Raw genomic sequence first — 21,688 nt, forward strand, 5'->3', positions numbered from 1 at the left:
CTGCAGAAGACAGGATTTGAAAATTTAAGTTCACTAATGCTTTCACTAAAAGCTCACAGAGCTTGAGCTATGTCAGTGTCTGGATATTTTATGTAAGTGTATCTCATTAAATCTCAATGAAGTACATTGAAGAAAAATAAGAAATGCTCAAGGGGTGGAAATACATTTGCATGGTAAAGTGTCTTCTTCAATGTGGAGATTGAGCATAAAAAATGATTTCTTGTGGTTCCTTTTTCATAAAAAAAAACCCAGAAACACACACAACAACAAACCACAGGTTTGTACTTTAAAAATTCTACTTTTTAAAAGGGCAAAACCAATGTTTAAACATATGATGCTGTCATGAAGGGCTGTTGGAGCAGGAACATATTCCAGACAGCTAGGCAGAAGCAGCCCATTGAGTACAAAGGTTTGATAAATAACAAGTGAAAACATACATTCAGACATGAGGCTGCAGAAGCAAGCATGGACCTGGGCAGTTATGGCTTAAGCAAACAGTATTCTCTAGCGAGAAGTAAATGAGCAGAAGAGTGATATATACGCATGGCACAGGTGAAAACAGTGACACTGATTGGCATGAAGCAGGTGGAATAAATAATGCTGCATGATTACAGAGGCAGTGGCAGAAAATGAAAGCAAAAAACATGACTGAAACTAAACAAAGATACTATGAAAAATGTATCTATAACTCAAAATATAAAGAACACAACAATAAACTAGAAAGCTAAACGCAAGGAAAAGCATGAAAAAACCTAACAAATACAAGCACAGAGCGTGAACTGATATAGCAAAATCCTCTGTATAACATAACAAGACAATGCTGAAAAACCAAAACCCTACAAATCATGACAGATCTTTCTAACTTTGCCTGTCTACTGATGTGTTAGATGCTGGTGTTTCCTGGTCAGCCACCGTCGCAGTCCGGTCGGTACTCTGTTTCCATGAGCGGAGAACTGATTATCACGGACGTCCACCCTGAGGACTCAGGCTTTTATGTCTGCCAGGCCATCAGCGTGGCAGGAAGTGTGCTGACGAAGGCTTTGCTGGAGGTGGAAGGAGGTAAGTCTTTGATCTACAGGGTCATGTTTTGAACCTGGCAGAGGTTTATTCTTCACCATCAGCTAATCAGGTAAACATATTCATTACTTAGTTGGTGCACAACAATGGGGCTCATACAGGGAGAAAACAGTTGGAGACCTCACACTGGATGAGCAATGAATTCTAGACTTAATGTTCTTTTTCAAGCAGCTTGTAAACAACAGATTTATGCCTTCTTTGGTCCTTTTATGCAGCCCATTAAATTCTACCTGCTTAGCATCTGAAGTATTTTCTTCCTGCACATTTTACAGCTGGCAACTTTGTAATTACATTTTCTGAGTCTTCCAAATGTGTATTTGCTTTATTTTTCCGCTTTAAATGTCTTTAAAGAACAGAAATAGCACTGCTAAGCTATACTGCTGTGATAAAGGATTTGCCCCTTGACCAATTTTTTCTGTTTTTGCTTTGTGTCACACTTAAATGTTTAAGGTTATCAAACTAATCATAATAATGGACACAGATAACTCAGGTTGTCTTTGTCCAACTTCATGTTAAAAAAAGCAACACATCATGTCCTGTTCTAAAACAATTCAAGGAACAGGTGAGAAATAAAGTGACTGACATCTTTCAGTGTGGAAAAGTTTGCAAAAGCATTTTTAAGGCTTCAGGACTACAGTGAGTCCCAGTCAGAGCTATTGTCTACAACTGGCAAAACAGTGGTGGATATTCTTGGGATTGATCAGCCTACCAACGTTACTGAAAGAGTGCATCAGTATCTTATCAAGGAGGTAAAAAAAACCCAGAGCAACCTCTTATGAACACTGGACTTAACTTGCCTCAATTAAGGTTACTGTTTATGTAGGAAGACTGTTCAAAAGCCAACAAGCCAAAAGAGAGTTTCAAAGCCAGAGCTAGTTCTGACTAAAAAGAACACAAAGGACCATCTTACATTTACTTTAATAAAAAAAACATCCTAATGAAAATATCCTGTGGCTGGATGAGACAAAAGTGTAGCCTTCCTGCAAAGTGAATTTTCTGGAAGGTATTTCAAACAATTTGTCAAAGAAGAGTCGGACATAATTCATCCAAAGTGATGTTATAGAGTTATTACCAGGGAAACATTTAATGAAACCCTCGCAGGGTGGCACAACCTGATTTTAGTTTTTTGGGGGAATTATTATTATTTTTTGCTTAATAAATGAAATAATTATTTGAAAAGTGTATTTTGTATTTACTCAGGTTAACTTTAATGTTAAAATTAGTTTGAGAATCTGCAGTATTTAACAAAAAGCAAAAACAAAATAAATCTCTCATACTCTCATACTTTTTTCCCGACAATGTAATATTCTGCAACCTCTGTGTTAAAACTGCCAGGTCCTTCGGGTCGTATCCCACCGATCATTCGGCAGGGCCCGTCCAACCAGACCGTATCTCGAGGGGCGATGGCACAGCTGCATTGCCGTTTAGTCGGAGGCAACTCAGTCAAGATCTCATGGGAGAAAGACGGAGAGAGGCTGCAGGGAAATACTCCTCGAGTGACCTTGATGGAGAACGGCACCTTGCAAATTACAGATCTAAAGGTGTGTATAACTCTGAGTGTGTGGTGGCAGCTTTTATTTAAAGGGGTTGAAAAGGATGATTTTTAAAAGTCAGTTCTTCGACACAAAGGAAAACGGAGTAATCTGGTGATAGAAACCTACAAAAACTGAAGAATAATAGTGTGTCTCATCTCTGACCCTGTCACCTTCTCCTGCAGCCCACCTAGTGACAAAATTTTATCTCAGTTCCATCAGAAACTCCATTTTCCTCGACAAAATTAAGGTGAAGCAGGGTTTCAAAGACCAGCCTTTCCAAGGCACTGCATTATCTCTCCAGCGCAATTATGTGCCCATGTGGTGTGTAATTGTAATGTTAATGAAGGCGCTTGTTTATAAATGCTAATGTGTTCTCCTTTAATGAAAGAGGAGTCAGAAGTCTCTTTTGTCTTGCAACCCCACCTGGAGGTCAGTGAGTGTATGTAGGACGTTGAAAAAGCGGCATCCGTTTCATTAATTGACCGGCGATAGCTGATTAATCTTCTAAACTGGCATTTAATTAGATCTCATGGCTGGACTTTGCTTATTCACTTCCTCCCTCCACCCTGTTTCTTAGCAGTGGCGGGGAGCAAACTTGAACATTAAGCTTTGGTCCAATGCACCACTGAGGCAGGGGAAATCTGCCATGCCAATGTGCTCAATGGAACAGAAGAGATGCATTAGTGTGGCGTCGGGGGGGAGGAGAGGAAATGGAGATGACGAGAGAGGACCTAAAAATATTCACCCTGCTCATTCCCCTACAAGCCATCAATATTTTAGCAGTAGTTGGAGTCATCTAAAAAAGTTCACCTGCTGCCGCACGCTGAGCTGTCTGTCAGCCAGAGGTCAGAGTTGCAGAGGGTGATCTCATATGGTCTGATGGTGGTTCCAGCAGACTGGCTCCCAGCCAGTACACACAGAACGCCACAAGCACCAGTCAAGTGTGCCAACACATACAACTCATAATGTAAATAGGCAGGCTGGTCAGGTATTGGGCTCCAACGTCTAAGCAAGGTTGGAGAAAGTGATAGGAATGTGATCTTATTTGTAATTTTTTAAGATAAAGGTAAAAAAAAAAATAGGCCAATTAAAAGGCACTCTGATTAAATGTTAAGTTTTTACATTTTTAAAAAGGGCAATTTTTACATGATATTTTTTAATAAGGCCCCTTCAGTCAAAAAGTGGGGTAAATTGAAACACCTGTATGTATCCTGTATAGCACTACATCAGAGCTCTTACGCTCCAAACAACATGTAATTCCTTCATTTGCTCCTGTGCACACAACAGATGAGCAATTAGAAATCTCTATCAGTCTTATTCTGCACACACTTGGAATAATTACCACCGAAAAAGAACAAAGCCTACTTGGTGGTTGCAAATACATTTGGTGGAATTATGTAGACCTAGAATAATGAAATAAGAGACCACATTTGTGGGTCAGTATTTGAAAAACACCACATATTCCAAAGTTTGGGCCCAGACTGAAAGGTTTTTTGAGTTGATTGCACTCGTATCATATGCCACAAAAGAGGGAAATTTATATGATAGGTAATAAAAATGATTTAACGTAAACATACTTAAGTTATAGAGTGAAGGTTTACAAACTAAAAATACCCTAAGGGTAAACAAAATTGGTTATTCTGCTGTCAGTGAGAAATATTCACATGTGCAAAGATACAATTTTTCATCCAAGTTACAGTGCCTTGCAAAAGTATTCATACCATTTTAACCTTTTTTCACATTTTGCCATATTACAACCACAAAGCTCAATCTATTTTAATGGGAATTTGTGATGGACTGATACAGCATAGTGCATAGCTGGGAAGTGAAAAGAGAGACTTATGGTGACTCTGGAGGAGCAGCGGGAACCAAGGCTCAGGTGGGAGAATCTGCTAGTCGTTTACTCTACAAATCTGGTCTTTCTGGTAAAGTTAAGCTATTGTTGATAGATAGCTATAAGATGTTACTACTACAGCAGAGGCAGGCAACCTGCTGATAGATTATGGAAAGATGGGTGGTTCTAAATACATGACAATCCTAAAAGCAAACCTGTTGAAGTCTACATCAGATTTGAGACTGGGCACAGGTTTACCTTCCAGCAGGACAATGATGCTAAACATATGGTCAAACCTACAATAGAATGGTTTAGATTAAAACATCATTATGTCTTAGAATAGCCTAGTAAAAGTTCATATTTTTTTGAATAAATTGTAAAAACTATGTATTTAAGTCCCCTTTACAATTATGTTCTGCTTTATTTTGGTTTATCACATAAAATTACAATACAATACATTGAACTTTGTGGTTGTAATGTTACAAATGCAGGTGAGTTTAAGGGATATAAATACATTTGCAAAGCAATGTACATAAATTGGAGTGCTCTACAGTAAACTCCTGGGGTTTGCAGTCTTTCAGTGGATCGTTGACCTGTGCATGCAGAGCATGGTGTGTTGTCAATGACATACCTAAAGACAATTATTACCAAACGCTACTGTTGCCTTCAGCTCTGCTGAGGTTTTTGTAGTGTTTCCGCCCATTTTAGCTTTGTTTTCATAGACTACAGTGTTGCTGCTCTGATCAACTCACTGCTTCCATCTGCCTCAGTTTGCAGTGTAAGCTTATGAATAAACAACCAAACCAACAAGAAATGATTCTTTTTCTTGTGAAATAAGCATCTGCTTAAATGTGTTAAATCTTAGTTATATTAAGGAAATCTTTTTAAATTAGAAAAGTAATGAATGAATTTGACTGTTTATTATAGGAATTAGCATAATTGCTGTTTTAAGAAGAGCAGGTCCATTTGTTTCACAGGGAAACACTGATTTCTGTAAAAAAAAACAAATACACAGCTTCTAATTATCAACAAGAAGGATTAATCCACAAAACTAAAGTGGAGCAGTGCTTTTTTTGGGGATGAATCAAATAAATATAAAACCTTGACTAAATTCCTTTTGAACCAGACATTACTGTGACTTTTGTCAGAATGACAAAGCTGAGAGCATGAGGTGCAACTTCTCTGTAAAAATCAAAAATAATGTTTCATTAATTCTGTGCTTTTAATTATTTATTATTGAGCCATTCATTTTCAGGGTGGTTTGATATTACATCTTACACCTGCAAAGATTTCTAAAAACAAGATCTGGTTGCACAAGTTTGAATTTTTTCTAATCTAGTTTTGACAGAGTGAAAATAATTGTTACAGGCTCAAATATATGAACACACTTCAGAACATTTTTGACACAAATAAGCTTCTGGCCAAGTAAGATATTTCATGATTCTTCTTATCAAACTTACTAAAGTTCATTTAAATTAGGTTTACACAAGTAGCACTGGCTGTGAAACAGCCCCTCAGCATGATGCTGCCACCACCATGTTTGCTTGTTGACACAGCTTAGCTTTGAAAGCCTCATCTTGACTCATTAAAACATACTTCTTGTTATTGAGGCCAAATAGCTTAAACTTTTATAGAGAATACAGAATATTTTGCTAGTCCATTCAAGCAGCTACAGATTTTTGTTGAGTTTGAAAGTGTAGATTTTGGGACAGGCCCTTATTTCTTTGTCATTACCCCCTCAGTCCATGTTGATAGCTTCTCTGTGGACAATGGCACAGGTGTACGGGCATCTTCCAATTTATGATGGGCTTCAGCCTTTGCAGTATCTAGTCCAATTTCCTCTCATCAGAATGACAGTTTTAATTTGATGGTTGAAAACTGTGTTTTAAATGGACAATGATATCAAACACACATGAAAAATGGTTGTTGGAGCCTTACAGTGTGCTTCCTGATACAGTATGCTTCCAAAAGCTCAAGCTTAAAATATTTTAAAAAGTTGCCCTCTATGCTTAAAAGCGGGGCCTATGCCAAGAAACCAACCAATTTAATAACTTCACTAATTGGGCCAAGAGGAGTGGTTTAATACCAGGCCAGAACTGTGCTGGAAACTTGCTGACAACCAAAAATGTCATTTTCGAGGTGCAACTTGTTAAGGAACATTATGTGAGATTAAGTGAACATTATGATTTATAGTTATTATGACATACAGCAGATTAAAAGAAACATAAGGATTTTCCTGCATTAGGTCAGTAAAAGTTACCAGAATTATTCCTATTTGCTAAATGCCAGAAAAATGAATCGCTGAAATGCCACAAGGGTTAAGCCATTATTCTAAAACCAACGTAAAAGACTAGATTACAGTTTACAAATACATTCAGGGATAAAGACCTCACTTTTGGAGACATTTCCAGTGGTCTGTCGAGCCTAACATTCAATTATGTAGACATAATCATTAAGAGTTACACAAAAAAGTGGGAAGCTTGCAAGCCTGAGAACACCATCCCAACTGTGAAATATGGGGGTCTCCTGCAGCTATCAACATAGATTGCAGCATAAAGAAAAATAATTTTGCGGAAATGCTGAAGGAACATCCCAAGATATCAGTCAGGAAATTAAAGCCTAGGTTCAGATAGATCTTCTGAATGAGCAAGGATCTTGATCATACTGCCAAATTAGTTATAGTATCAGAAAACAAAGACTTTGTTGTAGAGTCTTTAAGTCAATTCTACCAAAGACCACAGAAACGTGTGCAAACTTCTGAACTTGAAGTAAAAAAAGAAAAGAAAAAAACCTCTCTCAAATGTTTCTAGTATTTAGATATAAAAAATATAATAAACAAATAATATATAAATAATAAAATAATATAAACAAATGTCTTTTAATGTAGTGGTTGTAAATATCTGGTTTTAGCTGTATGTAAAATAGAGTTTTTTTATGCTGTATAATCATTCCAGCCTGAAAAGAGAATTCACAATTCATCATTAGAAGCTTAAAGTTAACAGGACACTCATGTCCATGATGATTGTCTTTGACCTTTTGACCAGATCTGTCAAAAGTAAGTAAAACCCTAAAATAAAACACTTGTTAGAACAAGCATGTTGCTGACTCTCATGTATTTAAACTGCTGTTTGACAGGACACTGACTCTGGGATGTACGCCTGCGTTGCGTCCAGCCCCACGGGGGAATCGACCTGGAGCGGGACGTTGACCGTCCGAGGTACTTATACCAAAACCCTTCACACTCATACCTTATCACTCTTACAGCCCATCGGCAGTCTTCGTGAGACTGCCATCTGCTGCCTTATCACTACATAATCTGCACCGTTGTTTGGAGCCAGCCCTCTGATTGTGGTATTTTTTGCATCACAGAGGATGTGGCGTCATCTGGGTCCAGAGCTTCTGAGTTCATCCAGCTTCCGGGACCTCCACAAAAACCTGTGGTGACCGAGGTGACCAAAAACACAGTCACTCTTACATGGCAGTCCAATCCACATGAAGGTGGAGATGCTGTCACCTCCTACATAATTGAAGCCTTTAGGTAAGATTGTTAAGGCCAAAACATGGACTTTTAAGACTGGAGGTTAATACTGAATAGGAATCTATGTAACACTTATATGTGTATCTCATCTCTTTGCATTCTGATTTACAATTTTCTCATTTAATGGTATTTAATTAAAATCTCTCACCACCTTACTTTGAATTAGAATAAGAAAAACCTCACTGTGAATTGGTGGTCAAAAAGTACTTGACAATTTCTTATATAGTTTAATAAAAAGTGTCAAAATTCATAAACACTAAGAGTTGACTCTTATGTCAAGAATCTTGACTCTTCTTTTATTCTCAGGTAAAACATAATCTTACGCAGTAAAGAAAATGTCAGATTCAAATGGTTAACACTTAAGTTGCAAAATAATCTGTTTGAGAATTTTTGCATTTACGTTTTGAGTGTTTATACTTGGACACACTTTCCTGGCTACAAAGATTGATGTGTTTAGAAGCTTTCATACAGATTAGATGATGCCACACCTTTCAGCCTTCACCTTAAAAAATAACTTCGGTTATCACTGGTTGAAGCACATGAACATTGCTAACGGTATTGACAGTGCTATGGGTTAATTTGATTCTTACAATGTTTGCAAGAAACTGTGTTGTGATCTTGGAGAGTAGCTTTAAGTTTGACAGACAGATCAGCTCAGAGGTAAATAAGAGATTTTTCCAGGTAAATCTCCTTAGTAAAGTCCACCTTTCCATCAATGGACTTTTAAAAGGAGTTTGTAATTTTATTACATCATGCCTGAATAACTAATGCTCTGTTTGTTGGCCCTAATAAATTGTGTATTCAGCAGCTGTAAGCTCTACAATACGCTGTTGCACGCCTTCTGACAAGAACTACGATCACATCACACCAGTGCTAGCCTTTATGCACTGGCTTCCTGTTTATTTCAGGGTCCTGTTCAAGATTTCTTTTGCTTTTTTTTTTAAAGAGTCTTAATATGGCACCACCATATATGCCTGAACTGTTGCAACCTTATGCTCCATCCAGAGCTTTAAGAAGTTGTTAGACACTCCTAGATTGGGGGTCAAAAGTAAAGGTGACAGAGCATGTTCTGTGGTGCCGGCTAGCCTGCATTTAACATCCAAATTTAACAGACTGTTATTCATTTTAAGGCTCTTTTAAAAACAACTATTTTATACTTTGGCTTTTAGTATTAGCTAAACAGAATATTTTGGGTGTTACAGTGTTAATTGCAGCCTGCACGGTGGCACAGTTGGTAGCAAGATGGTTTTGGGTTCAAATCCAGTCTGAGGTCTTTCTGCTTGGAGTTTGCCTGTTCTCCCCTTGTATATGTGGGTTCTCTCCAGTTACTCTGGTTTCCTCCAACAGTCCAAAAATTGTAAATTGGTCTCTCTAAATTCCCTTTAGGTGGGTGTGTGTGTGCATAGTTGTTTGTCTCTGTGTTGCCCTGTAATGGACTGGCGACCTGTCCAGCGTGTACTCCAATGGAGATAAGCACCAGCCCCCCTGTGACACTGCAAGGATAAACGGGTATAAACTTAGAACTTTATTTTTGTAACAAAATGCTAGCAAAACAAAGGGACATTCATTATTCTGGTGGGTCTGCATGTATTGTCAAAACTGTGTGCAATGGTGTAGAAATGCAGTGCAAAGAATACTAATTAAAATGAGTTTAACGTTTGCTAGACAATAATTGTTTCCTGATATATATATATATTTTTTGTTTGTTTTTGCATTTTTAGATGATTTTGTGCTTCTTAAAGTTAAAGCCTTCACTTTTTCTTCCAGCCCAGATAATTCATTCCCTGACTTACTGCTCCTCGTTAATGAAGTCTCCTTCATTTTGAGCCATTAGAGTTCAGAAAATGACTCATCTCAGCCTAAGGGAAAACAGTTCTGTTAAGTGATGTTAGGAAAATAAAGTGTGATTCTCACTGTCCCAGTGTTTAGCTACGGTGTCCTGGGGAAAGCCAAAGCAGCTCTAACAACCAACCAGGGGCTGCAGAAAGGCAGAAAGCGAATGAATGAGCAGACAATTAATGCAGCGGTCAGACTGGCAGCTCTGTCCTGTCCTGGGGCAATGTAGGGAGGGTATGCATGCCAAGTCAGAGAGTTCACTCATTATAGTAGCAAGACAGAGAATACAGAGTAGATGCCCACACACACACACACTGACAAGCATGGATACCTACATTTGCCCTGGGGCAGAAAAAAAATTCAGTTAATGATGGATCTATCCACTGCTGCATGCTTCATCACAAAGAATTTTGTTTGTTAATGCTTGTTTTTGCGGCATCTCACCTGTATTTTCTGGTGCATCATTTAGAGCCATGGGGTGGTTTTAAGGACTGTCCTCCATATTTGTTTTGCTCATACTTAAACAGGACCTTTGTGGTAGTTCTTAACAATGATGCATCTTCAATGGCAAGCATGATAGGCTAGTTTGGATTTTTTTTACCCCAGGTGAATTTGTAGACAGGCGTAAACTTCTTAGACTTAAAATATACCTCTGTCCTTGGAATACATAATTTAGCAGATATTCAAGGTCTGCAACGTTACAAGAGACCTTTGTTACAACATCCGTGTTACTTGGTTAGAGGTGTCATGAGGCACAGGAATAGAGGACTCAAATACAAGACCCAACTCAGCGGTGTAAATTCAGTAATTATTTAATACAGTCCAAGGTCAGTACACAAAACTCCAATCCAAGGAGAGGTATTCAAAACAGAGGCAGAGGCAAGTCCAAAAATTCAAGCTGGGTCAAAACACAGGAAGACAGTATAGGATTAGGGCTAGAACGCTTGACACAAGGAACGAATACGAACTGGCAAGGGGAAGCTGTATAGAGTGAGGTATAACTAGACAAACAAAGAAGGACAGCGAGACACAGGTAGATAACATTAGGCTGATTACAGGTGGGAATCTCAGGAGGGGAAGGTGTCTGAAATGATGCAAGACATACGTGTACAAAATAAAACAAAGTTCCAAAAGACAAGAAAACCAAGTAGACAACCATTAAACAATCAACTCACAGAGCTGGACATGACAAAGGTTAAAGAGGTTGAGGCTGCCGACTGTATGATTAGCTGTATGTCTTCCACAGCTCTAAGAATTAATTTGCTTTTCCACAAACCCAAGGCCATATTAATTAATAGATTAATAGTAAGAGAACTGTTACTGTTAACTTTACAGAACTTCACTTTAAAAATGCAAACTCTGCCTTCAACTTGTGTTGTGCCGCAGAGATCACTACTGGTTTCCCATTTGTTCTTCATATAGATCCTACATCTTGATCATCTCAGAATCATTTGTACTCTGACATAATTGACCATGCTTGCCTGTAAAGCCCAAAGGTAGCAGCATACCTTATCTTACATTGTGTGATTCTGAGATAATGAATTGTTTATGGCCCATAATGTTTTCAAATCCAGGGAAAAGTCTGAGGCCATGTTTCTGACTGTTATTTTTTGGCATCATTCTTTTCCACATGTTGCATGTTGGTTATCTATATAAAAACACAAAGATAGCATTCTAAGGTTTTCTATCTCTGAAAAAATATTGTTTTGGGTCATAAAATGCTATTGTTTTTAATCTCTGAAAATGTGTTTGTTTTACATTGAACTGTAGGAAATCTGCTATAAAATCTGATAGACTGATGGATTTTTAAGTATAAATCTTGTTGTTTTATTGTTGCACAATAAAACAACTGTTTTTGTGTGGATGTGACCAAAGACGTCAAAAGTCTGGGTATCTCTTTCATTTCTTGACACAAAGCAAGTAATTCCTGTTTTTTTTTTTTTTTACCTCTGTAATGGATGTTAGGCAATTTAGTTTCAATCTAGTTTAAAATGATGCAGATAGGGTCACTACAAAGACTAAAAAGCGTGAAAACATTTCTGCTGTGCTGGCCGTCATTACGCTGACCTCCTGTTTCAGATTAGTTTCTTTAAAACTTTAAAGCCTTAAATGGCTCAGTCGTTGTCATTGCCTTTTTAGAAAAATGCTACTGAGATTTTGGGTGCACAAAAATTCACAACCACGTTCGTGGTGTACAATTATGACCTTCAAGCCCCGGTGCCCATAAAAAACAAGAAAATGTTGAGTTTTCATAGGAAAGCAGGCATTGTTGCCACTTAAAAGCCAATTTTAGACTTGCAGCTGGACACTTTAAATGGGAAATCTGCCCCTCTGGAGATCATTTGGTGAGAAAAAATGCCCCTGTTCATAAGGAGTGAAAAAGCTGTGACCTGCTTGTTGTAATTACCTCACTATTTTCCTCTCCACAGAGTTGAGAAAACTGTGAAACAGTGCCATGCTGTTTGATAGTACTTGTATTTTTCCACAGCACCAAACTGCTGTTTCCTTGCCTGACTCCTTCATGAGCCAACCTGCTGCAATAAAGGAGAATAAAACTTTGTCTGCAATCTGAGACCTGCTGTGTGCTTTTTAGATAAAAAGAATCTCAAAGATTCAAGAAGGCAGTTATGAACTTTTTAATTAATTTGCTCACTCATTTAGTAGAAGCCACTTAAAGTCTTGGAATTAGATATGTTTGCGTACTTTCTTGCTGAGAAATTATTAAAAAGTCTGTGCACTGAAGAAACAGATACCTTTTAACATGCTGTTTGAGTTTTTAAGGTGCTGATTGATTCGGTCTGTAGGCTAAGCGAAATAGACCATTAGTTTTGCTTCCCCTCAGGCACATTTTAATTGAATGGACACAAGAGACAATTTTGCCTTCTGTCTTAACAATGTAAAAAAAATTGTTGTTTAAAGGCAAAATACATGTATATTAAGACATTTATGGTTTTTTGAACATGGCTGAAAGGTTGTTGTGGTGGAATTATTGGGCTAATCGGTGCTGACTTGAAATTTCTTTTTAAATTTCAAATGGACCTTTTGGACTAAAACGGTTACATTTTCAAAATTGTTTCTGGGCTGAATAAAGACAAGGGATGCTTGACATGGATTGAACTGGTCTAATTAAATTATCTAACTACGTGTAAAGATGATTAGAAAGTGGTGAATAAAAAATAAATGATCAATTTAATAATAGTCCTACTAGCTTGCTCACTAATTAGATTTGTTTTCCCTAAATGACACACCCAAACACCAAATTATACCATATCTAAAAAAACTGAATCCTTAAAACTAGAATGAATCGTTAAATTACAATGGAGAAACAAGTATTTATCATATGTATTTTTATCTATTCTTTAATTCTCAGTTTTGTCTCCATAAATATATTTCTAATGAAGCTGTGGGCATAATATTCACACCATATTCCTGTAACCAAAGTAATCTACTCATACATTTAACTTCCTTTTGGGATTAATACAGAATTTGAATTGAATTGAAACAAACTGGTCTACAAATCAAGTTATATGTAATAATGTAAACTGACACACAAGTATACATAATATAAATTTTTTTGTTAACAGCCGATTTACTAGGACATTTTAACAGCTTTATTTTGTTTTGTTTTTTCAAATCATTTGAGAGTTTCCGTGGCTCTTTGTTTGAAATCATTATCTTGCTGAAAAGTCAATTTTTGTTTCATATGCAGATTCTTTTCTTATATGTTCAAGTAAATTTTTTTCATTCATGGCTACTTCAGTTGCATGAAATCTGCTATAATCATATTCTTAAAAATAGTCCCACACCATGGTGGTCTCACCTCCACTTGTTGGTTGGGTGTTTGTGCATTGCTATTCCTTTCCCCAAGCGGAGTGTGCAGCAAGATTGAAAGAGATACATTTGGGCTTATTTAACCACACTATATTGTCCCAGTATTTCACTGACCGGTCCAACTTTTCTGCAGGCAAGCTTTAAAGATGTTTCAGCATGTTTGCTCTTCAACAGTGGAGTCTTATGCTGTAAGCATGCGCAGAGGCCATTATTGATGTGTGTATTGCTCCTTGTTTTCATGGAAAAACTGCGCCTGTTAATTCCTGGTGTCTCTGAAGTCCTGCACGAGTGTTCCTTAGTTCTTGGACAACGTTTCTGATCATACACCTGTCAGAAATAATGTGAGGAGCACCTGATAGTAGATGATATATGGTAAATCTTCTTTACCATTTTGCAGCTTCTTTGTTCATTTTGTGTGTTTTAGTCTTTTTGTTTGTGTGTAGAATGCTTTGATTGTTGTCAATATCTGGTGGGAATTTCATGTCAGTAGTGCTTGTGGAAATATATTTATCAATAATAAATGTTGACTTCTTCAATACTTATTTTCCCTGCTGTAAATGCCCAAAAGTGCAATTCTCTTTAATATATATATATATATATATATATATATGTATATATATATATATATATATATATATATACCAGACATTTTTGTGCTCATGTTTTGTTAGTTTTACAAGTATGATTTGCTAATAAAATTGTACTGGTAAGTATTTGCTATGGCAGTAATGTCAATAGTTTTCTGTATAATCAATAAATAGGTAAAATAAATGGCATACATTAAACAATAACATTTTTTAAATTTATATTTACATGTGGTTGTATCATTCAGTCATTACTGGTATTTGTGTTTTACTACTACTAATACATAATCTTTTTTATTTATGAATGAAATTCTCCTTTTCATTTATTTATTTGTTTGTATTTTTACAAATGGTTCTTTTATTTTTCCTACTAACTAGCCCTCCTTTTCATAATTTTACTTTTCATTCTGAAGTCTTCATTGATGAATAGAAAAAAAACTGTTCATGTCTGGGCTACTCTCACAGATTCAAACATATTTTGGGGAATTTTACCCTTTGACAAATGTCAGTTTCTGTTTGTTTTGTCTATCAAGGAAGAGAGCTTTTTCTGTTGTTTTTTTTTTTTCTTGTAAAGCATTTTTTCTTGCACCAAGTTGTATGAAAGATGCTATATAATAATGTTTGATTTGTTGACTGATTATAAGTCTCAGCTTTTAAAATGTCTTTTTCAGATGTATTTTAGAATTTTCTGATACAACAATCATTTGCTCCAAAAGAGAAAATAATGTTATACACATTTATAAAGAGAATCTTTACTCGAACTAATTCACCCCATTGCCTTGACTTATTTCTTTGCGCTATCTCATCCTCTTGAGATTTGAGTGAAGTTTTTATCTCTATTGGGATGACTACCTAGACTGAATTTTACAAGATGTGAACTTCAGATCTCTCCTTCTGATGCTGGCTTTTTCAATTTCATCTGTCTATGCTATCACCCCGACAATCCCTGAACTAGGCATTGTGCTCAAACCCATGTCAATCAAGATAAAATGAAGAATTACAGAAATGAAAAAAAGTAAAACAGGATATTAGCTTGGGGAAAGAGTCTGTTTGATTATCTCTGTTTTTTGGGGGTGTGGAAAACATCCTCTTGATTAAGATCAGATGAATTCATATTAGTAGTCAGGTTAACTCATTTTCTATATCTCAGTTGCACCGTGGGTAAATTTTACCTATGATCATAAAAAGCTGATGTTTTTCAGATAAGGTGATGTTTTAATATTCTCGTTTGCTTTTTTTCTGTCATGCAGCCAATCAGTGGGCAGCACCTGGCAAACTGTTGCAGACCACGTGAAACATGAGAGGCACACAGTTGTTGGACTTTTCCCGAACACGGTTTATCTCTTTATAGTTCGGGCAGTCAATTCTTACGGCCTCAGTGACCCCAGCCCAATCTCTGAGCCAGTCCGGACACAGGGTGAGTTACGCGCAGTGCTTTTCATTAGCCTACACACCCCTGATGAAATGCCAGATTATTGTGCTGTAACATAATGACAATATGCTATATAATTTTATACTTTTTTCCCACTTTTGGGGAGATATGCCCTGTCCAACTCACGTAATATAAAACTGCATCAATATAGTAGCACAAGTATGGACACCTATAAACTTTGTTGGAGCACCGACTAATTTATTTTCAACATTTAGTTTTCTTTGGTACACATTTTCCATTAATTATAGTGGATCTGATGAAACACAATTAAAGTGCAGCTGTCCTTGTAGGAGCTTCTTGTCATTTACTCAAATGCATCATTCAGTTATAAACCTGAACCCTACTTAGTTTGCAGAAAGGCTATAAAAGATCAAAAAGGAGCTAATTGTACAAAGGTATCAGAAGAAGGAACAAATAAATACCCTATATATACAGATAAACCCTAAATTATTCATGTCCCTGGCAGATTTAGGTTTAAAGTAATATTTTCATTTCAACCACATGCTTCTTGTGACAGGACATAATTTTACCATTTTGTAGTAAATTCTGCAACGATAATTAAGATTAGGGTGGTGGCAAAGAGGCCTTCCAATGCCCAATACATAGCAATAGAAAAATGCGAAAACTGGGTTTGAATACTATACTGCAAATAAAAGCTTTCCACTCATTATTGAGAATGGTATAAATAATCTTTGACATGTCATTGTTTTGTTAAAATGTGAAAAAAAATATCATATAAATTATTTTTTCAATGGTTTCGAAATGACACCCCTTGAGCAATGTCTTATCTCATGGGAGAGGCCTGTCTCATTTCTTATCAAAAACAAATTCCTTAGTTGAATTAAAATAACCAGAGGTATGAATAATTTAGCTTATAACTATATATACAAAAACCATTCATTGTCCCATTTATTTCTCCAATAACTGGAGAAAGAAATGGGACAAAAACAATCAACGTCTGTTAGAAACTGATAAAAATACTAGAAGGAAACTAGAGAGGAAGGCTGTCAAGAGGCCAACAGCAACAATGAAAGAGCTGGGATTTCTAGAGTAGCAGCTGTATTCTACCTTTGTCAATGAACCCCTGTTTTCACAATATGTCTGAACTAAAAAACGGGGTTGCTAGACAGAAGCTTTTAATTCCACATAAAACATCCAGGTGTGGCAACAGAACCTTGCACTGTATGTAAATGTGTTATTGGTCTGATGAAACCAAATTTAAACCTTCTGACAAAAAATTAAATAAAATAACACAGCACATAACCAAAAGAACACTATTCCCATAGTGAAACATGGGGGTGGATACATAATGATCTGGAGTTACTTTTTCTTTAGATGGAACTTTGAATAATGTCATTCTGGATCAAATCAAGATCAATGTGTGACAGAAAACTGTTCATGAAAAGAGATTCCATTTTTCTGCATCACCAAAAGGGCCTCCGCTTGTATAGTACTTTATCAGGTCCGAAGACTCCAAAGCGCTTTACACCACAATCAGTCATCCACCCATTCATACACACATTTATGCACCGACAGTGATAGGCTACCATAGGTCCCCTCAAACATAACAAAGAACAAAAAAAGAACTTAATGAGAGGGATACTAATAGACTTCTGCCAATTGAAGACTGAATGCAGAAATTATGTGAGAGGGTGCTTCAATCACAAGTTAGTTTAGGGATGCGCACATTTATTCCAGGATATGCAACATTTTAAATTTTTTATAACAGATTTGTTAATTTCTTTCAGCTGAATTCTACACTATTATATGTTCGAAGGTTTTGAAATTATTTATGGTTTTATTATTTTACATCCCAAAGAACTGGCATTTCCTGTAAAGCAAGAGAGTGTGCAGTGTTGAAAACCTTTTTAATAAATCCTGTGCTTTACACTAGTCCCTCTTCTCAGTCTGCACTTTAGATAGCATATTTAAGCTGAAAAAAAAGATAGTGGATGTAGAGCAGAGATAATGTGCTGTGCTCTTTTAAAAAGTTGATTTCATGTGCAGTGTCATAACTAATTGCTTTCTCAGTGTGATGCTTTTCTGCCCTGAGCAATGTTGATAATGTTATATTTTTTTATGGCTTCAGATGGGAGTCCAACAGAGCAGGGTGTGGACCACAGGCAGGTTCAAAGAGAACTGGGGGAGGTTTCCATCTACCTGCAGAAGCCCGTGGTTCTGTCTCCCACCAGTGCCAGGATATCTTGGACTGTGAGTTAACTTCATGGCTGCAAATTATTTAATTATCAAAGTGATGAAGACACACTAATCCTCAATGATTAGCTTCAAACGGTCCCTCAAACATTAAAGCATAAACTAAATCTCTGGAAGCCCAAACACTACAGGCACTTGACGTGGCTGTTTGTTTCTTGCAAACTCTTTTCAGGTTGCCCGTCAGTCCCGTTACATCCAGGGTTACCGCATATTTTACCGGACGATCCCCGGCTCCTGGTTGGTCAGAGATGTAGAAGCAACATCCGACTACAGTGCAGTCTTAGCAGATCTTCAAAGCAAGAAGGAGTATGAAGTCAAGATACGCCCCTACTTCAATGAGCTACAGGGCCATGACAGTCTCATGGTTTTGGTGCGGACCCCTGAGGAGGGTATGAGATTCCCATCAGAAAATAACTTTTATTATATAAAACTGGAGGTTATTTTTATTAAAAAGTCACTAAATGTGATCAGTTATTTCTGGAAATGTGCTTTAAATCATGCAGAAACATGGACTTCTAAACATACTACTATCATCCAACACTTGTGTACCAATTCCAGTTAAATACTTTTTCTTCTTTTTAGTTTTAAGTGGTCCTCCTCAGGCTGTGTCAGTGGTACAGCTCACCAACAGCTCTAGTATCAGTGTCTCCTGGGAGCCACCACCTCACAACATACAGACTAGCATCATCCTGGAGTACAAGGTGAGTCAACGCCTGGCCTTTGCTTTGAAGACCTTCAAGCTGTTTTTTATCTTGCCACTTACAGTGCCTTGCAAAAGTATTCTTACCCTTTACCTTTTTCACATTTTGCAACATTACAACAACCACAAAACTTCAAAGATGTGCGGAAGAAAACTAACGATGCACGTCAACTTGAACACACCATCATCAAATAGAGACCAAAACAATGTCAGTGAGAGAACCAAAAAGTGCATAGTACAGTAAGTTCAAAGTGAATCCTCCAGTCATTTAGTTGTTTCTCAGTTAGCTTAGCACATATGTCCAAAGTCTGATAGCATTAGTTATCATACAGAAATATGTCCCTTTTTCTACAAAATGCTCATCCGAAACCACATAACATGACTAACAGGTTGACTCGCGATTCATTAATCTCTTCAACTCTTAAAAGTCAACAATATATATACATTAAAATACATATTTACAGACCTGTGACACAGAAAAGATGAAACACACGTTGAGCTTCTGTTAGCATTTAACAGGAAGGTTTATTCTTCTGTGTGCCTATTAACCTTCTCTATGCCACCAATGTGGCAAATGCCCCCTAGCGGCTGGATGTGGAGTGCAGATCAACTGAAATAACACTAGAGGACGTATTACTAGAGAAATTAAGGATAGAAAAATAAAAAATTAAGTTGGGTGCCTATTTTCCCGCTATACACTTAATTGGTCTTTTCATTCAGTTATAACTACTTGTTTTCACCCCTCTACACCTATGCAAAACTACAGCATCAGTAACTGTTAACTATGATGGTTTTACACTGATGGTCTGACCATATCAGGGTCAAGTTCACTGGGGTCTCCCAGGGCTCTATACTTGGTTTATGAGTTCCCCCTACAGGTCAAATAACTATTAGCTGAATTAATCAAGAAAAATGGCCAAATCCTCCTGCTGTGACAGCCACTCCAAACTTCCAGCATGCTTGTGAGAAAGATTCTTCATCGGTGCAGACAGAGTGTCTACATAGCGTAGCATGAAATTAGGTAATGTTGCTGTCTGGCATTAACAGTAACATTTGTTTAGCTTTTACAGTATCTAAATGTCAATGTAGTGGTATATATGTACAGTATTTATGCATCTCTAAGTTGTGCCACATAGGGCACCAACATTTTTTAAATTCCAACAAAATATGCAGCAGCCTGGCGTAGCTGGAGTTCACACCACTTATGCTACAGGATCAGATGTGTAGAAAGGCCATGTTAGAGCAGTTTTTACTTATAGCTGCTGTAGAAATGCAAGGCATATGCACAAGAGTGTGATGGAGGAATCAAATTGCAGCACAACCAAACAAAATGGAACAAGTTGATCTTTTCCCTCTCTAATGTTTGCATTTTTTGCGCAGGCATTACTCAGAAGTGTACAGAGCTGTTGTTTAGATGGTTGTGAAAAACACTGATTCATAATTAACAATTAGTAATTACTCTTTTTCTGCTCATGTGCTGCCAGTTCTTGTTTTGTCTTCAGATTGTCTGTTAAACACTGACTGTTCCTGTCATCTGTTTGCTGTGTGGAAAAGAGAGAAATAACAGAGTAATGATTGTCTGTCTATTAGCATCAGCACAGCTCTGAGTACTAATCACTAAGCTGCTATTCCAGAAAAAAAAAGGTTCAGCTCTGTTGTTTTGACTTATTCTTTCCATCTGCAAATACACATAGAAACAAACAGAAGTCAGTTAATTTTAATGTCTATCAGCAGAAGGCAGGGATCAGACCAAATCCTGTTAAGTTTTTCATTTCCAAAAGAGCCATGTGTTGTATTCTGTTTCAAAGGCTTAAATATAAAAAGCACTAAATTCTAAACAGATAGCTTGGTATTACAACACAGTTGTTCATTATAACCTTCAGTGACTCCATCACAGACCTTCACAAAAGGTTAATTAATGAAAGAATTGCTCCTTGAATATCAATGTAGATAGATATGCAGATTATAGCAGAGCTGGAAAGAAGTCATGGTTGCTACCTTCTTGATCAAAATTTCCATGACAAAATTAGGAATGATTATTTTACTAAAACAGGATAAAAAGCCTTTATATTTATTGGTTTCCAATCTGGTAAGAAATTATGCAGTTTAAATTGGACTCATAAGTACCAGCTACAGTTTAAAATGTTCTCATTTAGTAAGAGCTCTTTTGTTTTGATTCCAGATTCTTTAAGCTAAGTTTTGCTTTTTTTTTAAACTTGGTTGGGATAAATATTAAAGAAACCCAGTTCAGAACTTCAATGGAATTTAGCATTAATGTGAGCGGCTGCAATCCAATTGATTACAATTTTATGTATAGAGTCCATTATTAAAAGATACACAACACTTTAACATTTCATATTTTGTCTCGCCCCATGAAACATTAAAAGCTTGGGGTATTGTTTTATAACCTAACCCTGCTTTAACTCGAACTCGTTCAAATTTAACATTTTGAATTTTATGTCAACAGAAAAGGATGAAGAATTTATTTTACCTAAAACGTACAAATTAACAGCATCAAAATGTAAAATTTCTCCAAAATATATCCTTAAGACTTATCCTGAAAGGCACTGGTATATTTATTCTCTGATTTAATCTTTTATTCTATGCTCCATCTGTCTAAGAAAGCATGAAAGCTCAAGATTAAAAATTATGGACTTTTATTCAAACTGGGCAAGATCAGAGCCCCTTTGACTTGTTTGAAGGATCAAAGATTAACTTTGGCTCTTTTTATCAGGTTTGGTGTTTGCCCAGCGACGGGAAGAGTCAGATAAACCGAACCGTGGACGGGTCCGTTCTGTCCATCCTGCTGACTGGTCTGCTGCCTGGCATCCAGTACACAATGTCGGTGGCTGCTGTCACCAGTCTGGGTGTGGGCGCTCTGAGTCCGCCTGTCAGCCTGCTTCTCAGTGAGTCACTCAAACTGTTACAGCCACGGCGCTCTGTAAAATATGGCAGGATGCACTCCCGGCGGGCTGAGTTTACCGAGGGTAAAATTTGTCCTCAGAGTTTCATGAATGGGTTAAAAACAAGGTGCTGTGTGATAATCACTCCTCTTTGGAGTGTGAATATGTGAAAGATGTTAGTCAGGAATTCAAACTGAGAAAACG

General features: G+C 37.0%; 1 protein-coding gene across 4 annotated transcripts in view; it reads left to right on the plus strand.

Annotated features, from left to right (window-relative positions):
• The window catches only part of zgc:77784 (uncharacterized protein LOC402947 homolog), a 120,237-nt gene that overhangs the window by 70,885 nt on the left and 27,664 nt on the right, over positions 1-21,688 (plus strand). For all 4 annotated transcript variants that reach the window (XM_047392080.1, XM_047392082.1, XM_047392083.1 and 1 more), the window contains exons 8-16: positions 888-1,059; positions 2,413-2,618; positions 7,582-7,663; positions 7,816-7,984; positions 15,486-15,652; positions 17,757-17,878; positions 18,054-18,270; positions 18,464-18,582; positions 21,316-21,487. In XM_047392080.1, the coding sequence (XP_047248036.1) occupies positions 888-1,059; positions 2,413-2,618; positions 7,582-7,663; positions 7,816-7,984; positions 15,486-15,652; positions 17,757-17,878; positions 18,054-18,270; positions 18,464-18,582; positions 21,316-21,487 (1,426 nt within the window). The remainder of the gene's footprint in view (positions 1-887; positions 1,060-2,412; positions 2,619-7,581; positions 7,664-7,815; positions 7,985-15,485; positions 15,653-17,756; positions 17,879-18,053; positions 18,271-18,463; positions 18,583-21,315; positions 21,488-21,688) is intronic.

This window comes from Girardinichthys multiradiatus, chromosome 18, assembly GCF_021462225.1.
Source record: "Girardinichthys multiradiatus isolate DD_20200921_A chromosome 18, DD_fGirMul_XY1, whole genome shotgun sequence".
Classification (NCBI taxonomy): domain Eukaryota; kingdom Metazoa; phylum Chordata; class Actinopteri; order Cyprinodontiformes; family Goodeidae; genus Girardinichthys; species Girardinichthys multiradiatus.